The sequence below is a fragment of the Macaca nemestrina genome, chromosome 19 (genome assembly GCF_043159975.1).
Source record: "Macaca nemestrina isolate mMacNem1 chromosome 19, mMacNem.hap1, whole genome shotgun sequence".
Taxonomy (NCBI): Eukaryota; Metazoa; Chordata; class Mammalia; order Primates; family Cercopithecidae; genus Macaca; species Macaca nemestrina.
Genome location: NC_092143.1, coordinates 69,405,732 through 69,427,951, shown reverse-complemented (window position 1 = coordinate 69,427,951; position 22,220 = coordinate 69,405,732). Strand labels below are relative to the sequence as shown.

At 41.1% G+C, this 22,220-nt stretch overlaps 1 protein-coding gene across 9 annotated transcripts in view; it reads right to left on the bottom strand.

Annotated features, from left to right (window-relative positions):
* Nucleotides 1–22,220, bottom strand: part of LOC105464895 (uncharacterized) — a 488,640-nt gene that overhangs the window by 72,943 nt on the left and 393,477 nt on the right. For 6 of the 9 annotated variants that reach the window (XM_071085560.1, XM_071085561.1, XM_071085555.1 and 3 more), the window contains 3 exons: nt 19,647–19,795; nt 18,518–18,678; nt 15,870–15,980 (listed from right to left, as the gene is read on the bottom strand). In XM_071085560.1, coding sequence (XP_070941661.1) covers nt 15,870–15,980; nt 18,518–18,678; nt 19,647–19,795 — 421 coding nt within the window. Of the gene's footprint in view, nt 1–178; nt 15,343–15,869; nt 16,084–18,517; nt 18,684–19,646; nt 19,796–22,220 lie in introns of those variants that run through there. The other 3 variants (XM_071085557.1, XM_071085559.1, XM_011713041.2) reach the window with 3 other exon arrangements.

The following is a 22,220-nucleotide window of genomic DNA, read 5'->3' as shown; positions in this document are numbered from 1 at the left end:
CATCTAGCATTCTCTCATTTCAGCCTGAAGAACTTCCTACTATTTCTTATAGGGAATGTATTTTAGCAACAACTTCTGTTACACTTTTCTATGTAATATCTCAGTGTCTGCTTTATTTTTGAAGGATATAAAATTTTTGGTTAACTATGGGGTTCCCCCTCCCACCCACCCCCAGCACTTAGTAGATCATCCTTATGCCTTCTGGCTTCCATGGTTTCTGATAAGAAGTCAACTGTTAATCTTATCAAGGAGCTCTTATAAGTGATGACTCACCTTTCTCCTGGTGCTCTGAAGATTCTTGTCTTTGGTTTTGGCAATTTTATTATGATGTACATAGATGTGAATTTCTTTTAGTTTATTCTACTTGGAGCTTGTTGAGCTTTTTGGATACGCAGATTAATGCAGTTCATTAAATTTGCTAAATTTTCAACCATCATTTAAAAAATATATTTTTTCGCCAGGCGCGGTGGCTCAAGCCTGTAATCCCAGCACTTTGGAGGCCGAGACGGGCGGATCACGAGGTCAGGAGATTGAGACCATCCTGGCTAACACAGTGAAACCCCGTCTCTACTAAAAAAATACAAAAAACTAGCCGGGCGAGGTGGCGGGCGCCTGTAGTCCCAGCTACTTGGGAGGCTGAGGCAGGAGAATGGCGTAAACCCAGGAGGCGGAGCTTGCAGTGAGCTGAGATCCGGCCACTGCACTCCAGCCTGGGCAACAGAGCAAGACTTCATCTCAAGAAAAAAAATATATATATATATATATATATGTATTTTCTTCTCCTTTTTCTTTCTCCTGTTCTCTGGAATTCCTACTATGAATGTGTTGGCACACTTAATGGTATAAAATATTTGTTTCACAAATCTCTGGGAATCTATTCATTTTTCTTTCTATTCTTCAAACTAGGTCATCCCAAATGACCTATCTTCAAGTTTGCTAATTCTTTCTTTTACCAACTTAAAGTTGTTATTGAGCATCTCTACCAAATGTTTTGTTTTAGTTATTGATTATATTGGTCCATTTTCATGCTGCTGATAAAGACTTACCCGAGACTGGGCAATTTACAGAAGAAACAGGCTTGCAGTGAGCCGAGATCGCGCCACTGCACTCCAGCCTGGGCGACTTAGCGAGACTCCTCTCAAAAAAAAAAAAAAAAAGAAAAGAAAAGAAAGAGGTTTAATTGGACTTACAGTTCTACATGGCTGAGGAAGCCTCACAATCATGGCAGAAGGCAAGGAGGAGCAAGTCCCATCTTACATGGATGGCAGCAGGCAAAGAGAGAATGAGGAAGATGTAAAAGCAGAAACCCCTGATAAAACTATCAGCTCTCATGAGACTTAGTCACAATCATGAGAACAGTATGGGGGAAACTGTCCCCATGACTCAATTATCTTCCACCGGGTCCCTCCAACAACACGTGGGAATTATGGTAGTACATACAATTCAAGATGAGATTAGGGCAGGGACACAGAGCCAAACTGTATCACTGACTTTTCAACTTCAGGTATTTAAATATAATTTCTATCTTTTTATTGACATTCTCTATGTGGTGACACATTGCTCTCATACATTCCTTTAACTTTAAAACATAGTTCTTTAGTTCTTTGAACATACTTAAAAAAGCTGCTTTCTGTCTAGTAAGTCCAACATCTGTGCTAACTCAAGGACAGTCTCTATTGACTACTTCTTTTTTTCCTTCTGTGTATGGATCATTCTTTTCTGTTTCTTTGTAGTTGTTACTATTTGTTTGTATAGTAGCTTTTCTAAACCTACTCTGTAAAGTCTGAATTTCTTATTATGAGCAGCCACTGAGGACTCTGCTCAGTTCTCTTAATGATCAATTATTGATTTGACAGAGATTTCCTTAAATGCCTTGAACCAATAAGTCTCCTACCGCTTATCAAGGGACCCTGTGTGTGTTAGGTCACACCTTCAATGCCACAGCCTTCATTGCCTGCATGTGTTAGACCTCAAGGTCATCCAGAGATAAGAGATTAGGGCCTTCTCAGTGCTTTCCTGGCCATGTACACAGCCTCACATATGTGCTTGGTCTTAGACCCAGGAATATATTGGTGCTTTGAATATCTCATTCCCCAGATCTCTTACATTTACTTTATTTATTTTATTTTATTTGTCCCCAACTGGTACAGACATTGCTATAGACAGCTGTGACTTTAGATAACTGTACTGATTGTTCTTGATATATGTCCTTGGGATCAGGCTTTCCAGACTGAACAAGCTTTGAGTCAGGTCAAATATTGACAAACCCTACAGAGTTTCTCCGCAGAACTTTCATAGAAGTCAAACATTTTCCCTTTTTGAGGCACCCCAAAGCCATTTGATCCCTTCCACAGGCAATTAGGTTGCTGGTTTTCATGGGTACCATGGTTATGAAACTACTGGTCTTCAAGGCTATTGCAGAGCTGAGGAGAGGGAGATGGGACTACAGCAGGTTAATGCCACAAATCTTGCTGTTTTTACTGAGATTCAGCCTTTTAAAAAAACTAGATTGTTGCAAGACTTTGCTTAATTTCCAGAGTTCTGAAAATATTGATTTCAACAATTTTTTATGTTTCTTTTTTTAGAACTTTTATTTTAAGTTCAGGGGTACAAGTCCAGGTTTATTTCATAGATAATAAATAGGTAAACTCATGTCATGGGGGTTTGTTGTACAGATTATTTCATCACCCAGGTATTAGGCCTAGTACCCATTAGTTGTTTATCTGATCCCCTCCCTCCTTCCACCCTCCAACTGAGAGGCCCCAGTGTGTGTTGTTCATCTCTATGTGTCCATGTGTTCTCATCATTTAGCTTCCACTTATAAGTGAGAACATGCTGTGTTTGGTTTTCTGTTGCTGTGTCAAGTCTGCTGAGAATAATGCTTACCAGTTTTATCCATGTCTCCACAAAAGACATGACCTCAGTCTTTGTTATGGTTGCATAATATTCCATGGTGTATATGTACCACATTGTCTTTATTCAGTCTATCATAGATGAGCATTTAGGTTGATTCCATATCTTTGCTATTGTGAATAGTGCTGCAATGAATATATGTGCTCATGTGTCTTTATAATAGAATGATTTCTATTCTATTCCTTTGGGTATATACCCAGTAATGAGATTGCTGGGTCAAATGGTATTCCTGGTTCTAGGTCTTTGAGGAATTGCCACACTGTCTTCCACAATGGTTGAACTCATTTATATTCCCACCAACAGTGTAAAAGTGTTCCTATTTCTCCACAGCCTTGCCAGCATCTGTTGTTTCTTGAGTTTGTAATAATCGCCATTCTGATTGGCACGAGATGGTATCTCATTGTGGTTTTGATTTGCATTTTTCTAATAATCAGTGATGTTAAGCTTTTTTTCTAATTATTTTGGCCACATGTATGTGTTCTTTTGGAGAGTGTTTGTTCATGTCCTTTGCCCACTTTGTAATGGGTTTGTTTGTTGTAAATTTGTTTAAGTTCCTTATAGATACTGGATATTAGACCTTTGTTGAATGCATACTTTGCAAAAATTTTCTCCCATTCTGTAGGTTGTGTGTTTACTCTGTTGATAGTTTCTTTTGATATGCAGAAGCTCTTTAGTTTAATTAGATCCCACTTGTCAATTTTAGCTTTTATTGCAATTGTTTTTGGTGTTTTCCTCATGAAATCTTTGCCCATGCCTATGTCCTGAATAGTATTGCCTAAGTTGTCTTACAGGGTTTTTATAGTTTTGTTTACATTTATGTCTTTAATCCATCTTGAATTAATTTTTGTATATGGTGTAAGGAAGAAGTCCAGTTTCAATCTTCTGAATATGGCTAGCTGGATATCCCAGCACCATTTATGGAATAGGGAATCCTTTCCCCATTGCTTGTTTTTGTCAGGTTTGTTGAAGATCAGATCATTTCAAGTGTGCAGTCTTATTTCCGGGGTCTCTATTCTGTCCCACTGGTCTATGTGTCTTTTCTTGCACAAGCACCATGCTGTTTTTGTTACTATAGCCCTGTAGCATAGTTTGAAGTCAGGTAGTGTGATGCCTCTAGCTTTGTTCTTTTTGGTTAGGATTGCCTTGGCTATTCAGGCTCTTCTTTGGTTCCACATGACTTTTAAAATAGTCTTTACTCGTTCTATGAAGAATGTCAATAGTAGTTTAGTGAAAATAGTAATCAATGTATAAATTGCTTTGGGCAGTATGGACATTTTACTGATATTGATTCTTCGTATCCATGAGCATGGAAAGTTTTTCTTTGTGTCATCTCTGATTTCCTTGAGCAGAGGTTTGTAGTTCTCCATGTAGAGATCTTTCACCTCCCTAATTAGCCATATTCCTAGGTATTTTAATCTTTTTGTGGCAACTGTGAATGGGGGTTCATTCCCAATTTGGCTCTTGGCTTGATTGTTGTTGGTGTATAGGAATGCTAGTGATTTTTGCATATTGATTTTGTATCCTGAGATTTTGCTGAAGTTGTTTATCAGCGTCAGAAGTTTTGGGGCTGAGACAATGAGTTTTTCTAGATATAGGATCATGTCATCTGCAAACAGGGATAGTTTGACCTCCTCTTCCAGTACTATGTTGAATAGGAGTAGTGAGAGAGGGCATCTTTGTCTTTTGCCTGTTTTCCAGGGGCATGCTTTCAGCTTTTGCCCATTTAGTATGGTGTCGGCCATGGGTTTGTCATAGATGGCTCTTATTATTTTAAGGTATATTCTTTCAATACCTAGCTTATTGGGAGTTTTAAACATAAATGAATGTCGAATTTTATCAAAAAACTTTTCTTCATCTATTAAGATAATCATGTGGTTTTTGTTTTTAGTTCTGTTTATGCGATGAATTACATTTATTGATTTGCATAGGTTGAATCAACCTTGCATCCCAGGGATGAAGCCTACTTCATTGTGATGGATAAGCTTTTTGATTGCACCACATTTTCTTTATCCAATCCATCATTGATGGGCACCTGGGTTTATTTCATGTCTTTGCTATTGTGAATAATGCTGTAATGAACACACGAGTGCATGCGTCTTTGGTAGAACAATTTATTTTCTTTTGGCTATATACCCACTAATGAGATTGCCTACTTTTTAATGAGATTGATTTTTCTTTCTTGTAAATTTGTTTAAGTTCCTTGTAGATTCTGCATATTAGGCCTTTGTCAGATGGATAGGTTGAAAAAAATTTCTCCCACTCTGTAGGTTGCCTGTTCACTCTGATGATAATTTCTTTTGCTGTGCAGAAGCTCTTTAGTTTAATTAGATCCCATTTGTCAACTTTTGCTTTTGTTGCAATTACTCTTGGCAATTTCATCATATCCATATTCTGAATTCTAATTCTATGATTTCAGCCATCTCAGCTTCATCCTGCTTCTGAACCCTTGCTGGAGAGGTGATGCGGTCATCTAGAGAAAAGAGGGCATGCTGACTTTTTGTGTCTTAGCGTTCTTGCACTGATTCTTTTTCATATTTGTGTGGGTTTATTTACCTTCAATCTTTGAGGTTACTGACCTTTGGATGGAGGATTTTGTTTTTTTAACAGTCTGGTCACCTTTCCATAGGGCTGTTGTGGTTTGCTGGGGGTCCGCTCCAGTCCCTAGTCACCTCAGATTTTCCAGTACCTGGAAGTATCACTAGTGAAGGAGCTTCCTTTGAGAGCTCCATCCCAGGGAGGTACGAACCTGTTATTGGCCCGAACACACCTGTACATGGTGACTGGAGACCCTGGTTGGGAGGTCTTGCCCGGTCACTCAGGAGGAACGCGATCAGGGTCCCACTTAAAGAAGCAGTCTGGCCATGCTTTCGTAGAGCAGCTGTGCTGTGCTGGGGATCCCTTCCTCCCTCCATCAGTTTGGACTCTCCAAAGCTTGTAGGGTTGAATGGCTGAGTCGCTCAAACAGTAAATATGGTGGCCCGCCCCTCCCCCAGGGACTGCTGGTGTCTGAAATTCCAAGCCAGTGGGTCCTATCCTGTGAGGTGCCATGGAAGTTACTGCTGGACTCCCTGGATTCAGCCTCTTTCCTAGGGTTATGTACGGGGGTCTATTCTCCCACTTTGCTGGAGTTGCAGTTACTTTTGCTGGGAAGCTGTGAGCAGGAGTATCTAAAGCTTCGGATCTCCAAAGCTTCGGGTCTCCACACATGCCTGAGTGGCTGCTCTGCGAGACTCCACGTAGCTCTATGTGCCGGAATGAAGGTCCTGGTGCAGTGGCTTCTGAGGTGATCTCCTGAACTGAGGGTTGCAAAGATCCGTGGGAGAAGCATGGTTTCCCAGGGTGACACATTCACTCGCACTCCCGTGGGCAGGGGAGGTCCCCTTGCCTCCGTGTTACTCCCAGGTGGACCATCATCCTGCCTTGCTTTTCTCCATTCTCTGTGGGTTGTTTATTAGTTCCAATGCGAGTACCTGGATGTTTCAGTTGAAGGTGCTGTGTTTACTCGCCCCTTTCATTCCTCTCTGTGAGAACCATGCACTCTAGCTGCTTCTAGTGGGCCATCTTGGCCGCGCCCTGGATAATTTTTCTTGTTTTCTCTTAGGAGGAGAGGGTTTTCGGGGTCCTTACTCCACGATTGCAGAAGTTCTGCTTCTTATTTTCCTTTATTTGTCATGCAAAAGGCACTATAAAATATATACTCTTTTTGGTACTTGCTTTTTTTCCCCCAATTTACCAATATATCTTAGAAATAATTCCATATAAGTTCACAGAGATCATTTAAAATTTTTAAACTCCATTTAAAAAACTGCTTTGTGTGAATGTACTGTTATTTATTAAACTAATCTTACATTTATGTACTTTTAGATTACTTTATTTCTTCAAGATAATTTATCTTTAATACTTAAAGTTACATGGTGCTAGATGCTGTACTAAGTATCTTTATGCATTATCTGATGTAATCCTCAAATAATAATTATAAATAGTAATAATTCTTGAATAATAATTTAAAGTAGGTATAGCCGTAGGTGGTATCTTGTTTTACCATGAGAAACTGATGTCTATTGAGATAAAGAAAGCTGCCTAAGGTTATAAAGCTAGAAGGTGATGAAACCAGGTCTAGATCTCTCATCTCTCTGACACCAAAGCTCTTGCTGTCACTTACTATGTCATATATTGAAGAAAGCCCTTGATAATCGAAAGCCACCAGTCCCGAGTCCCCAGTTTGGCACTGGAACAATGCAACTTGAGCAGCTTCAGAGGAAAATAGTGCATCATGATGGTACATTCATGGGTCCTCCCAGGTATCAGAAGATTCACCAGAAGACATGGTCTCAAGAAGCAAAAGCCAAAGCAGGAGAGAAGAAACTGGAAGCTGCTAAGAAAGTGATGTTTGTGTGCACATGGGCGATATCTCAATCTTCCCACGGACAAGAAAGATTCTTAAGAGAGATTAGAGATTCTTCAAAAACAGATGAAAACAGAATCGGAGAAATACAGTTGCTAACGTAGAGCTGCCAAATTTAGCAAATAAAAATAGAGAACATCTAGTTAAATTTGAATTTCAGAGAAACAAGTAATTTTGTAATATATGCATATCCTGCTTACTTTACTATGAGTATACTTATACTAAAAAAATTACTGCTTGTTTTCTGAAATTCAAATATAACTGGACGTTCTGTATTTTATCTGGCAATCCTATGTAATATGTCTCCATTTACCTCCCAAGCTACTGAGGCCTGGAGAAAACAGTTACGCATGATACAGAAATAACTAGAAATGTCACCATCACTGGAATGCCTTCCCAGCATCTTGCATCATGTATTCAGTACTATATGACCTTGAACACGTTTGTCTCTTGACACTTGAGTTTCTCTTATTGCAAAACAGAATTCTCACTAGAGATAAGAAGAGCCAGCCAGTATATGTACGGCCCCTTTACACGGTATTGCATGTATCATATGCTCACTAATTTTCAAAAGAAATTGTACTATGATTTTGGAGTTTCTTTATACTCCCTTGACAGTTTTAGAGTCAGCCTTCTCATTTTTTCTCCATTCCATTTTGTCTTTTTTTAAGGCTAGGAAATTGAGAACTGACTAGCAGGCTTGGAGGACTGAGATGTAGTCCTGATATATTCTTTAATTGATGTATAGTCTGTTTGGATGTGGGTGGGTTGGGGGACTCTCATTGTTCTTCAAATCTGGTAAGAAATTTATCAACAAGTTGACCGATATTCTTCCTTCTCCCCTAAGGGAGGCCAGAATATCCCTCAGATTCTGAGTATACCTACATCCATGCCCGTCAGCTGTGGTAGGGGCTGGTTATCTAGACATAGCCCATGACCCAGGTGGTAGAAGCTGCTAGGTAAACCAAGCAGTCACATTGAAGCAAGCTATGAAAAGTGCTCTTGGTATATCAGGTTCTATATCTGAATTCAGTGGAGATCTTGACCTCCACAAGTTGAAACCGGAAAGGGTCCTGTGCCTACTTTGTAAAATCCATTGATTTATTAAATAGCATCACTGTATATCCAAGAATGGTCTCCTACCTTCTCCATTAAACACATAAACGTTCAAAGATTCATAAGTTGCTCATGACTCTCTGTAACAGATCTGTTTGATCCTTTTGGAGGCAAAACTTAAGTGCTACAGCAATGACAAATTTATGATTTTCTGATAGAGTTTTTTTTAATATACTTTAAGTTCTGGGATACATATGCAGAAGTTTTTAAATAACAACAGTCTGAATGTCCGGCTTTTTTCTGACCATTTCTCAAAGATTTCAGACAGATCCCTTTATAAAGAAAAGGCCTGAAGATGTATTCTCTTTTAGCACTTGCTAAAATTTTTTGTTCATAGCTGTTCCTACTGGAAACATTTGAAGAAAGGGTAATTCCTCTATAGGTCTTTATTTGATCTACTCAGGTAGCATCTGAGTATAATTGTGAAATATTTTACAGGGTAGCATGTCCCCTTGGGAAAAATCCTGATAATGATTCTAGTAAAACCTTAGTAAATTTTCATGAAAGAGGCCAAAGTAAAGTATTATCCTGAGAACTGAGAATTGAAAACTTTGGGGATTATCTGAAATTTTATACATGAACATCTATCTAGCCACCTAAAAAATAAGTATATTGTTTCATTTGATTACCTCAAAAGCCTTATGAAGTTTTTCAGATGTTTAAAACTTCTTTACAGGTTGAGATTTTTTCCAAAAAAAGTCTTAATTTTTATTATTATAAACTCTAATTTAAAATATTGGTAAAGTGCAAGTTTCTCAAATGACTAATTCTAGGTTAAAATTTGAAATTATTTGTGACTTTAATTGGCACAGTGCCTACTGGCAATGCCTCCATTTCTTTTAAAATGTAAGATGCATTGCTCTTCAAAAATTGTTTTGTACAATGAACACACTATCTGTAGCATCATTAAGAAACAAAAGCCTCGTGGAATAGGTGTCATTATTCTCATTTTGCAATGAGACTCTGAAAACTGAAGAGTTATTCCCAAGGACACACAGCTGATATTTTAACCAAGGTCTTCTGTTTCAAACACAGTCACACATGATATTTAGATGAGACATTATTTATAACCAATATTGGTTTAATGAGAGTACTGAATATGGCTTAAATGAATGTTAGCAAAATTAACAACTTTGACATTGATAACTTTGGTGTGGTTGAAATTAATGTCAATAATAAATAAAGAGAAGGAGAAGGTTAACTTTGAAGGAACCCTGAGATGTTGGAAAGTGATAAAATCTTAGGCATAAACAAAGAACCCTTTTCTGAAGGGCACATCTGTAAGAGGCATGCCAGTTGGTTGATATTCTGAATCATTACCAGGATGATCACATACTCATGGGTGCTTAGATGAGGATCCATTTCTCCCAGCAGGGTCGACCATTGCTCAAACACCCCAGATTGTGGTTATCTCTGTCCTTGATGTTCTAGCCCCTGGGGTCAGGAGTTCAGCTTAAAAGCAGGTCCTCCATTATCCCTTTACAAGAGATTCTCAGTGTAGCACCCTTAACACTTCCTGATTTCATGTTGTCTGCCTTTTGATCTATAACTGTGTATGAGTTTTGTCAAAACATAGGGAGTCAGTGGGAAACAGGCTGTTATAAAAAAAAAAAAAACAAGCCAATTAGGTCATTCAACCCTTCATAAAAATCACCCATGATGGCAATTTGGTCATCATTTAAATAAAATCAAGAAGAATTCTGGTGTGGCTACAAAGCTATATCTAATGTCTAAATTAAGAACTTATCTCTTTTCCTTTCTTTATTTCTACTTTTAAAATACGTCTTAGAGGTTGAGAAGCTTCCAGGTCAAAGTATACAAAAGAATTATTAACTATTATTTCTCCCCATAGATTGCACCTCACATAAGCTTGGAGTTGCACAGTAGAACCCAGTGGCAGAGGGACCCTTGCTTGGGCTTTGTCTGGAGAACTCCAGTTCCCAGCTTATCCTTCTGGATCCTGGTCCTAGTTTAGCCTCATCACTTAGCCACCCTGGGCTACATTTTCTTTACTGGCAAAATGAAATAGAAAGAATAAGTAAGACCTACTATTTGATAGTGCAACAGGGTGATCATAGTCAATAATAACAATTGTACATTTTACAATAACTTAAAGAGTATAATTGGATTGTTTGTAAGTCAAAGGATAAATGCGTGAGGGGGTGGATGCCCCATTCCCTATGATGTGCTTATCCCACATTCCATGCCTGTATCAAAACACCTCTTGTATCCCATAAATATAAACACCTACTATGTACCCACAAAAATTAAAAATAAAAAAAATAAAGAAAGAAAATTTAGAAGTGAAGAAGAAACCCAAGGTAAAGAAGATGGGTGAAATAATAAAACTCTAAATGATTTTCCACTTCCAAATTCTATATTTTCCAAATGATTGCAGGGAAAACAGCTTCTCACTTTCACTGAAGCTCTCCTACTGTCACTTATGCCCACATGGAGGTTGGGTGCATCTAAATGTAAGGGAGAGCGCCAGGAAGGTGAGAAGAAATCTCCAGGTCAATCAAAGCCCAGTCTGTGATTTCCTGTCTGTCTTGAAAATGGGGATTTCCCAAGCTTCAGAGCCAGCCTCACTCATTAGGGATAACAATCAGGGTAATTAACAATGGGTGTGCACCACACAATCAGAAAGACCCAGTGGTATTTGGCAGTGAAAAGTTTTATAAAGGAACTGTTGGCTCCCTTTTGTCTGTGGTTAGGTAACGATGAAAAAATAGAAAACTCAATTAAAATTATCCTAGAGAGTCTTTATTGCTTTAAAATAAGAGGAGTGAAAATGTAATGCATCTGAGGACATTAACTAATAGCTATTAGTGTTTGCAGTATGTTTACTGAACCCTGTAAAATGGTCATTTATAGAACTTCCTCTTTCCAGAAAATTCTGTAACTACCTAAGCAGCTTGACTGTCCCTTGTGAGGAAAGGATGTGTTTTTTGAGTGCACAAAAGAGAAGGCCCTCCAGTGTCTCCCATGAGGTACTGTGTGGGAGAGAAACTCAGTCTTAGCCAAATCACTGTCCCACAGTGAAGTGCCTTATATGACCTAGGAGAGGGTAAGTCAAGTAACCTTAAATTCATGAGAACTGCTTTTGTTTCTAGCAGCAGAGGCTTGAGAAGATGTGGGCTGGATGAGGAGCCAACGTACTGTATACTAGTGCTAGGACTGTCCTAGGCCCCAGGAAATAAGAAGGGGAACTCGGCCAACAAGGGGCCAGCCCTGAATGGAGCTCACGGTTTAGCAAAGGAGGTTGATTTAAGGGAGTAGGCCTAAACTGTGACTTCCTGGCAGTGCTGACCTTGGGATTGTCCAAGAATCAGAGATAGCATTCAAACTGGGACAAGGCAATGAGGGAGAAGTACAAGACCCAGAGGAAAATGGGTTGGTCCATTTTCGGTGGCATAAGGACTCCCACAACATCCATTCGCAGAACCTCAGAGAAGTCAATAGGAACCCTTGAAATTAATCACAGGAATGAGTGTCGCCATTTTCCAGGTCTCTGTGATATGCTTGTGGCCAGGCACTTCCCATACATCATCTCACTTAAAATAGGGGTCAGACACTTGACACTCCACTTTTGAAAGCTTGATGACCCATAATTAGAGTGTGCGGGAGGGCTCCCTACTTAGAGTTAGGATACAGAACATGCTTTCAATCACAAGGAAAGAATGACAATCAGGATTTCAAGTGTGCTACTGCTTTATTAAATTGTCCTAATAATCCATTGTTCACATGCAGAGATGTGATAACTGACTGACGGACCCTCAGGACCATATAATTGTGGGACTGTTTCACTAGCAATGAGAGTAAGTTTGGCCTCTTATAAAATCTGCCAGCTAGGCGGATGGCTGGTGGTCATGGGGCAGCATGGTGCCATGGAGCACAGACTCATGGCTTGAGTGTCCCAATTCCCTGCCCCACCGCCTGGCCACTGGGTTGGGGGAAGCATGACTATAATTGATTTGCTTCAGTATCAAGCTCAGAAGTGTGGCCTCATTCTCATGACCAGACATTGTATCACTGGGACTTGAGTTTGAGGACTGTGTAATTTTACTGATGTCACGATGGTTTTATAAGCCACTGTGTAAAAAGTTAAATGCAAGTATTTAAATCTCCACTAAATATGGATGTTTCTGCTCAACTAATAAAAGCAGCTTAGTCAACTAATCAAAGGATTACTTTTAAGAGACCTAAAAATAGAACACCATGTGCCACTAGCATCTTTGTCCAGTATCCCTGATGATTAATAATCAATTTAAAAGAGATATTTATTTGTGGAGTATTTATCAGAATCCATGCAATGCTATTCACCAGCACACTTTCTCATTTTTTTCTTCAAGCTATTTAGATAATAGAAAAAATTCAAAATTAGAAAAAATATTAAAATATTTCCAGCATACTTACATTTAATATTAAATTCTAACCAAAATTTGACCAGAGCAAAAGAGAATTGTAAAACCATGTGACTCTTCCAATCATATGCGTGGGCAGGGTAGAAAAAGTGAGGAGCAAATGGAATAAATGGTAAGAGACAACATATAATTCATAATGTCCATAAAAATAGTTGTCCTTTGAACCAAAAGTTGTAATAATGCCTAAAATAAGTCATTGTGTAAGGAATTTTAACAGGGCCAAAATTTGCTATGCCTCTTAAATTACTAACAAACATTTGGACTTGTTTTGGAGTGGTTTTTTTGAACAAATGGTTTAAAGATTTCATTGAATTTCCTCCTACATAACACTTAACTTTTGACATATGGTCAGCTAAAGATATTTTGGATTTTATTAAATAGGTAGGTCACGAAAAGGAGGCATGGGAGGGAGCAGATTCTTTGCCTTTTTCTCCTTAAATCTATGGGCAGGGGCTGGGTGTGGTGGCTTACGCCTGTAATCCCAGCACTTTGGGAGGCCAAGGCGGGTGGATCACCTGAGGTCAGGAACTTGAGACCAGCCTAGCCAACATGGTGAAACTCTGTCTCTACTAAAAATACAAAAAAATTAGCCAGGCATAGTGGTGGGTGCCTGCAATCCCAGCTACTCGGGAGGCTGAGGCAGGAATCACTTGAACCCGGGAGGTGGAGGTTGCAGTGAGCTGAGATCACACCAATGCACTCCAGCGTGGGTGACAAGAGTGAGACTCCATCTCAAAAAAAAAAAAAAAAGAAAAGAAAAATTTATGGGCAGGTTCCACTGAGACCCCTGAGAATGCTGACCCATTAGAGTCCCACCCTCTTGGCTATCCTGGCACCCCTTTGACTAATGGGGCTTCTTTCTACTTTTCTTTTTAAGAAACTAGAAGAGAGACACCCGTATTTCATGTGCACTAAATTAGGGCAGGGTTTTGAGAGATAAAGGCAAGGGGAGGAGGAGGGTGCATTTCAGGAAGGAAACAAAGTGAACAATTGTGGGCATGGGGTCAGGAGGAAGGAGCAGCTTACAGGAGACCAGTTTGGCTGGTGAAAAGATGTGAGGTGATAGAAGAAAAGGAAGGGGAAGGAAGATTAGGGCATATTACTGAGCTCTTCACCACGATTCAATTATATGACCTCAGTTATTAAACTGTCACTCTGATATCCTCCTCTAATATTTTTTTCAGCTCTCACATTTTCAGTGGAATCCTCCGGACTTGGGTATTGTTGTCATGGAAAACCATGGAACTTGAGATACAGATTCAGGAGTCACTCATATGAAGGTGATATTTAAAACAGTGGTTGGTAAATTTACCAAAGGATAATGTGAGGGGAGAGAAGACAAGAAGATCAAGAGCAAAATTTAGGGTCATATCCATGGTCAGAGGTAGGAAAGAAGAGGAACCACCAAGGAGACTGAAGAATCACACTGAGAGGAAGGGGGAGAACCAGGATAGGGTCTTCCCAACAGGGTCTCCTACCACAAGATATCAAGGGAAATGAAAAATGGGCAGAGGAAATTGGATCTGGCAAGTAAGGTACGACTCTTGATCTTTAAGATAACACAGTAATAAGCAGGATTAAGGAAAACCACCCCACAGATCTGGGCCACACTGAGAATGATGAGGTAAGATGAACTTCTGCCTGTAATCTCAGGTCTCAAGGAGGCTGAGGCAGGAGGATAGCTTGAGGCCAGGAGTTTGAAACCAGCTTAGGCAACATAGCAAGACTCCTATGCAAAAAAAAAAAAAAAAAAAAAAAAAAAAAGATGAACTCCCAGGGCCTCTAGTTCTCAGGTGTAGTGCTCTAGGTAATACACCTAATATCTGAAAGTCAGTAAGTTAGGCAAGCTTGAGAAGCCCAGGAGAAGTGCTACCAAATTGAAGCTCCTTGGAGGAGCCAAAACACCTGTTCACTATCTGGACAGATTTCATACCACTAGAGTTCACCAGACCTAGGAGGAGTTAGACCATGTCTATCTCACAATTCATATCCTAGCTCTAATGGAAAAGAAGAGAGCCCATAGTGATGGTGCCTGTTTAGGAAATGTTTGAGTTGTCTTCCTTAGGGGCCCTTTATCCAAGCCCTTTCTTCAGAAGCAGGGAAAACAGAAAAATATTTAGGAACAAATGGAGATGCCAGAGAGGAAGAAGTGGGGATTGCGGAAGAATAAGGGTAGAGGCGGGAACGGCCCTGGATGCCTGGATGACCTTCCTCCCACCAGAGGTGAAGGGGTGGTGCCGTTGTACGGTACAAAGGTCCCCTAGAGGTAACCAGTGCTTTCCTCCCCAAATTGTTCATACCCAATAATAAACACATACCAGATAGCACACACATGGAATGCTGAGGGCTGTTGGAAGCAGACCCAGGCCATCGGGAATCCCCTGAACCAAGGCATGAAAAACATTCTCTTCCTTTGCACCTGTAACACTCTCCCAGTATAACTGTTTCTCTTAAAGCCATAGGTGTCTGTTTTTGAGTTTGCTCCTTGGAGACAGAAACAGAATTACAATATATGGTGTTTTTTCCTCATTTCCTGCTATAGGCTGTTTTAAGTTTCTGTGACAGCTTTTCTATTCCTTCCTTCAAATGGTGAATCTATGTATGGCCATGTTAATGACTGGGACATAGACTTAAAATGGGAATGCTTAGGAAATGGAATGTTCTGTAACCAGTATTGTTTCATCTGCTATTATTGGGGAAAAAGAAATCTCTCTACAGATTTCAAACCCACTTTGCTGGTGCAATGGAATGATCAAATAGACTCTCTCTTTGAAGATTTGGCATCTTGTCCAGCCTCAGAGTCATTATTTAGATTATCATGGGGGTCATCGGTGACCTCAGTGCTGTGGATCCTGGGAGAAGGGCTGAGGATTAGAGCCAGAAGACGTGGGTTTCAGGATTGGCTCTACTTAGGAGCTGGGAGATTCCAGGCAAATTGCTTTAAAAACAAAATTCAAAATTCTCTAAGTCTGTTTCCTCCTCTGAAAAGTGAGAATAAGATGCAAACCTACCTACTTCTCAGGATTATGTGAAGATTACAAAAATCCTCTGTGAAAGCATTTCCATCAACCTCAAACTCTCCACAACTGTAAGAGCTGGAGGCACATGAAACCAGGCTGAATCTGTAAAAATGGAATAGGTGCGTTCTAAAAGTTCGTTTATAAAAGAAACCTCCCAAGCGAGTTTGACTTCTTGTTCTTTATCTCTTTGTCCTTCATGGGGCTGCTGGAAAAAAATGAGTCAAAGTTTTCCATTCAAGTTGCTTTTCAGGTAGTTGTCAGTATCCTCATAGAACAGATAAAAAAAGACTTTACAAGTTGTTTGTTTGTTTGTTTGTTTTAAAGTAACTTTTCCCAAATCTTGCAGCTAGCAAGTGTCAGTGTTGGGATTCACATATCTGAACTTAAGGCCTGCAGAGACAGGCTGCTGGAAGTTCTGCTTTTCATAAAGACCTGAGGAGCGTGCACAAAACGACAATGGAGGAACATGAGTCAAGCCCTGTAGCAGGACCTAGACTCTGAGGTGAGAGCCACCCCCGAAGCTCCGGGCAGGGCAGCGCTCAGGAGAAGCACTTCTTCTGATGGGAGAAACCTGAATGGGACATTTGCAGGAAGGGGTGCTGGTGGATACTACATGCAGGGACACACTTGAGTTGCCTTCTGAGTCAACCCCATTGGCAGCTTGGGCCAAGTCTCTCTGAAGAGGAAGACTGTGATACCTGAATTTGTGAGTCCACAGAGTGCTTACTTGGAGGCTTTGTGAGAAACAGATTGGGAATATCTTTGTAAAAGAATCAGGCCAGGCACGGTGGTTCACGCCTGTAATCTCAGCATTTTGGGAGGCTGAGGCGGGCAGATCACTTGAGGTCAGGAGTTTGAGACTAGTCTGGCCAACATGGTGAAATGCCGTTTCTACCAAAAAATACAAAAATTAGCCAGACATGGTTGCTCATGCCTGTAATCCCAGCCACTCAGGAGGCTGGGGAAGGAGAATCACTTGAACCCAGGAGACAGAGGTTGCAGTGAGCCGAGATCTTGCCACTGCACTCCAGCCTGGGCGACAGAGCGAGACTCCATCTTAAAAAATAAAAAATAAAAAAAAAGAGTTGGTTGCTGGTGGGAGAGGGTTCCTTCTTGCTCTCAGCACAGTGGCTGACCAAGACAAGTAATGTCGACCATGTTGGTGACCAGGTGAGCACTGGGGATGCCGGGAGGGGTGACATCACGAGGACAGTCTACGGGAAGACACTGCCTGAGCACGCCGGCTCCCCATTGACACACGGCCTTAGAGACAATTACTGCACACCACGCCCTTGCAGTTGAAGGAGGAAAGAGTAACACAAGGTATTTTGATTGCACATGGAATATTTTCTCTCTTCTTCATCTCATTCTTTTGCTCAGAACAATGCCTATGTTTGATTCAAAGGTTTAGAAACCTTTAGTTTTTCTCATTCACCCCTTAGAAATGTGACCATTGTTTCCCTCTTGCTACGACCCCACCGCCTCGAGAGAAGGCTGCGTGACGCCGCGGGCACAAGCAGGGGCTTTGCCAGCAGGCAGGAGTGGGTCTGATGTCTGGCCCTGACTTTTACCACCCCTGTGACTTCAGAAAGCCGTTCAGGGCCATGTGTGGTGGCTCACACCTGTAATCCCAGCACTTTGGAAGGCTGAGGTGCATGGATCATTTGAGATCAGGAGTTTGAGACCAGCCTGGCCAACATGGTGAAACCCTGTCTCTACTAAAATACAAAAAATTAGGTGGGTGTGGTGACACACACTTGTAATCTCAGGTACTCAGGAGGCTAAGATGGGAGGATCGCTGGAGTCCAGGAGGCAGAGGTTGCAGTGAGCCAAAATCGGGCCATTGCACTCCAGCCTGGGCAACAGAGGGAGACCATGTCCAAAAAAAAAAAAAAAAAAAAAGCCATTCAGCAATGAGGCCCTCATTGTTAGACAAGAATAATGAATGAGGTGTCATCAAGTTGTTGAAAAGACTACAGGCAGTAAGCCTCTCGGGTGCTTCATGAGTACCTACTACTGCATGGTAGCCATTGTTTTAATAAATAGGGAAGTGTTTCTATTAAAAACAGAACTTGGTCAGGGGCAGTGGCTCACACTTGTAATCCCAGCACTTTGGGAGGCCAAGGTGGGTAGATTGCTTGAGCCCAGGAGTTTGAGACCAGCCTGGATAACACAGTGAGACCCTGTCTCTACAAAAAATTTAAAAAATTAACTGGGCATGGTGATACATAGCTGTAGTCCTGGCTACTCAGGAGGCTGAGACGAGAGGATAACTTGCGGCCAGGAGGTTGAGGCTGCAGTGAGCGGTGATTGCACCATTGCACTCTGGCCTGGGTGACACAGGAGACTTTGTCTCAAAAACAGCAACAACAACAAAACAGGACTTGAGTCTTCAACCAGTCTCAGGGAACTGCAACTTTTCTGTGTAAAGAATGCCTAACTGTGTAAGAATTATCATAATTGCCCATCCTCTTCCTCTCTCTCCACATCAAAGCATCCGAGATTTCTGCTTCACCCCCAATAAGACCCCTCTGTCAGGTTCTCTCAAAATCTTCTTTCTTCAAATTTGAATTTCACATCATTATTTACTACTCCACCCTTTTCTAACATCTGCTAATTCTTCCTTACAATTCCCTTACCTTTGCAGTGTAGTTTTTTTTCCCCCCTGGGGAAATTCACATTCTCCTGTTAATAATTCATAAACGTTGCCAGACACAGATGAATGAAACAATTTCCCATTCATGTCCTGCTTTCCAGGGATGCTGTGAGAATTAGTTAGATGACATCTGCAATTCACAGCCTGCTCTAAGAGAAATATGATATATTCACATCACATTTAACAGAACATTCTCTTAATGCAAGACAAATAACTGCTGCCATACGCCTGTTTCAAACAGGCCCAATCCCTGCCTCTGGGGACCTCTTATAAACCCCGTCACCTGTAGTGGCTTAACTCTTCTTTAGGTGTGTACAATTCCACTGAACAGGAGTGAATTTCTGATTAGCAATATTGTCAAATGAGTAGTATTCTTTCCTCCAAATGTGAATCTAGCAGGGTGCCCAGGCACTTACTCAAATGTCCCTGTCTCACTATTTCTACTCTACCCACCTCCTCCCCGCATTTCATGACAGGTGGAGATTTCCTCTCCTCTGGACAAAGAGACCGGTTCCACGGTGCACCCTGACGCATCCTTGAACTTTTCCAGCTGCTGCAGTATTTTCTTAGGCCTGATCACCACTTTCTGTTTTTATGGAATTTCAACCTTCGTATCAAACTCATGCCACAAAAATAGAATTTAGCTGTAATAAGAAACTAGGGGCCCGGTGCGGGCTCACGCCTTTTAATCCCAACACTGGGAGGCCTAAGTGGGAAGATCACGAGGTCAGGGATTCAAGACCAGCCTGATCAACATGGTGAAACCCCATCTCTACTAAAAATACAAAAATTAGGTGGGCATGGTGGCGGGCCTGTAATCCCAGCTACTTGGGAGGCTGAGGCAGGAGAATCACTTGACCCCGGGAGGCGGAGGTTGCAGTGAGCCCTGATCACGCCAGACTGGGTGACAGAATGAGACTCTGTCTCAAATAAATAAATAAATCAGAAACTAGGTATCAGTGGCAATTATTCCTACCTGTGAAGACTTAAAATATAAATTTGATATTTGGATGAGACTGACCTTTACCATAGTATTAATAACAATTGTTCATAGAAAATGGCATAACATTGACCACAGTTTACAATTAGATAGTACGTGATTTTTTTTTTACCTGTCTGCTCTCTTGCGTGCTCTTGTACCTATAACTCCGGGCTGAGAGGAAACACCTTCCAGAAACAGGCAGTGCCCAGACAGAGAAGCACAGGTCCACAAGGGCAGCCAAAGCCATCTTCTTGTTTGAAAGATGCCCTTTTCTTCCAACTGAAATAAAAGACATAATTAGTTGAAGCAAGGCTGTGGGCAGGAATGCATCACCAGCTCAAAGGGCAGGTTTTGATGCCAGCCCCATACACAAAGCCAGGCAGAGACAAAAAGACACACAAAGCTTCCAGACACACAAAGCTTCCCTTCCAGGAAAATGGCATTTTGTTGTCAGCCCCTACCTATTACGTCCGATAATCTCTTTCCTTCTTTTTTCTGCTCTTTTACCCTCTTTCCTGATAGGGCAAGTGTTGCCATTCTTTCTTTTTTCTCTTCTCTTCTTTTTTTTTTTTTTTTTTTTTTTTGAGACAGAGTCTGCAATGACCGGATCTCGGCTCATTGCAGCCTCAACCTCTCCAAGTGCAAGTGATCCTCCCACCTCAGCAACCCCCGCCCCCACACCGAGTAGCTGGGGCTACAGGCATGCGTCACCACGCCTGACTAACTTCTGTATTTTTTGTAGAGATGGGGTTTCCCCATGTTTCCCAGGCTGGTCTCGAACTCCTGAGCTCAAGCAATCTGCCTTCCTCGGCCTCCCAAAGTGCTGGGATTACAGGCGTGGACCACCAGGCCGGCCATCTTTTTTTCTCTTGTGTCAGTCTTGTTCTTTGATGGAAAAGATGAGAGGGACGGGAGAGGCCGTGAATGACAGCCTCATTTGGTGCATTCTCACAGGTCACAGTTCAGGCAACTCTAGGAAGTGAAATATTCTGAGAACCCTTCCCAAGGAGATATGCTTTATTTTGTTTTCCCCTATAAGCCTCCTTGACTTATTTGCTGTCAGGAAATTTGAACTCTTGATATTATAAATATGAGGAAAATTTTCTGTTTTGTTTTATTTTGTTTGTTTTTATTCTGGGCCCACTACACAATCTCTTAGCAGGTCATTGTGTTTTCATAAGGAAAACCGAAGCCTTTGTCTGGTGATCCTTCTCTCTGTTCCCGTGCAAGAAGGAGGGGCTAGGAGGAGCTTTCTGGCCCCAGCAGGAGGCGTGGCAGGCCGAGCAACAAGTCACTATGGCGGACACAGGACGACTGCAGAGAGGCTGTCAGTGGAGCTATCTGGGCAAGCCCTGAAGGAATTCCAAAAGGACCCTTTGTCTCCAAAACAGTTTAAGGTGTTGATTTTGTTTCCTTCAAAGCATGACAGTGTGGGCAAGCTTTCCTCAATAAAGCCCTCAGAGCAGGCCGGAGGAATCCAGTTCTCTTGACGAGATTAGAAATGTGATTGTCAAGACTGTAGGGCGGGAAGAGGGGCTTTTTCAAGCTACAAGTTGGCCAGAGTCACTGCCCTTGAGGAGAAATGCCACTGATGGGAATATGTTACATACACGATGGTGAGGAGGTAAAAAAGAAGTGTTGGGAACCATTAGAATCTGCAGTGTGTGTGTGTGTGTGTGTGTGTGTGTGTGGCCCATGAGAAAGATTATTCCCAGCCCTTAGACTTTCCTAAAGTATGAACAACGTTAAGAGATCCAACTTTTGATTTGGATTTGAGATTTTCGATTTAATGTGACATATTAATGAAAGCAATGTGTGGTATTTCACATCACAGTTTTCTACAAGAGTACTGCAAGATTCAGTCCCAGATAAGTCAGGAGGATACCCAGGAAGCTGAAAGAAAAAGGGATCAAAAATCAAAATGGGGGAGAAACAAAAGGATACTACTCCCAAATAAGTTATTTAAGTTTGTGAGACAAACAATACTATTTGGGGGAAGTATTAAAAGCCCTGCAAAGGCCTACACTCTATGAAGGCAAAATGGCTGCCTTCACTCTGCCGGCCTTCATGGCACTGGAAGAAAATCCAGCATGAGTGGAAGTTTCTGGAACCCCTCATGGAGCTAGGGGTAGTGGGAGTGTGCCGGGTCCATGGGCACTGGGTCACTGACCACACTTCTATCCTGGTGCCTAACTGTCAAGCTATTTTATGGCATAGTGGCATTGGATACACATTTGGGCATAGCCAAGTTGTATCTGTCATGAATATTCATTCAAGTGAATTGAGAAACATTCCATAGACTGAGATTTACACTTTAGTGAGGATCGATAATACTGGTTTGATTTTAAAAGAATGCATTCTCTTATTTAAATTTTTTCTATGTGGTTTCTAAAAGGTCAAGTATGTTTTTTATAAAGGTGAGAATATATTCCTAGGCAAAATGAAAAAAAGTTGGAGTATAAATATGAAATCCTTAAAATCTAAGTACATGGATTATAAGATTCCATAGAAAATTTAAAAGGGGGGACTACTTTTTATTAGATGCTTGCTATATGCCAGATTAAGTGCTTTACTAATATTGTTGATGAATGAATGAATGAATGAATGAATGATCCTACATATTTACTAATATTTCTATTTTACCAGTGAGGAAACTGAGGCTGTCAGAGGTTGTAAGAAGTCACCCCATCTGATAGATATCAGA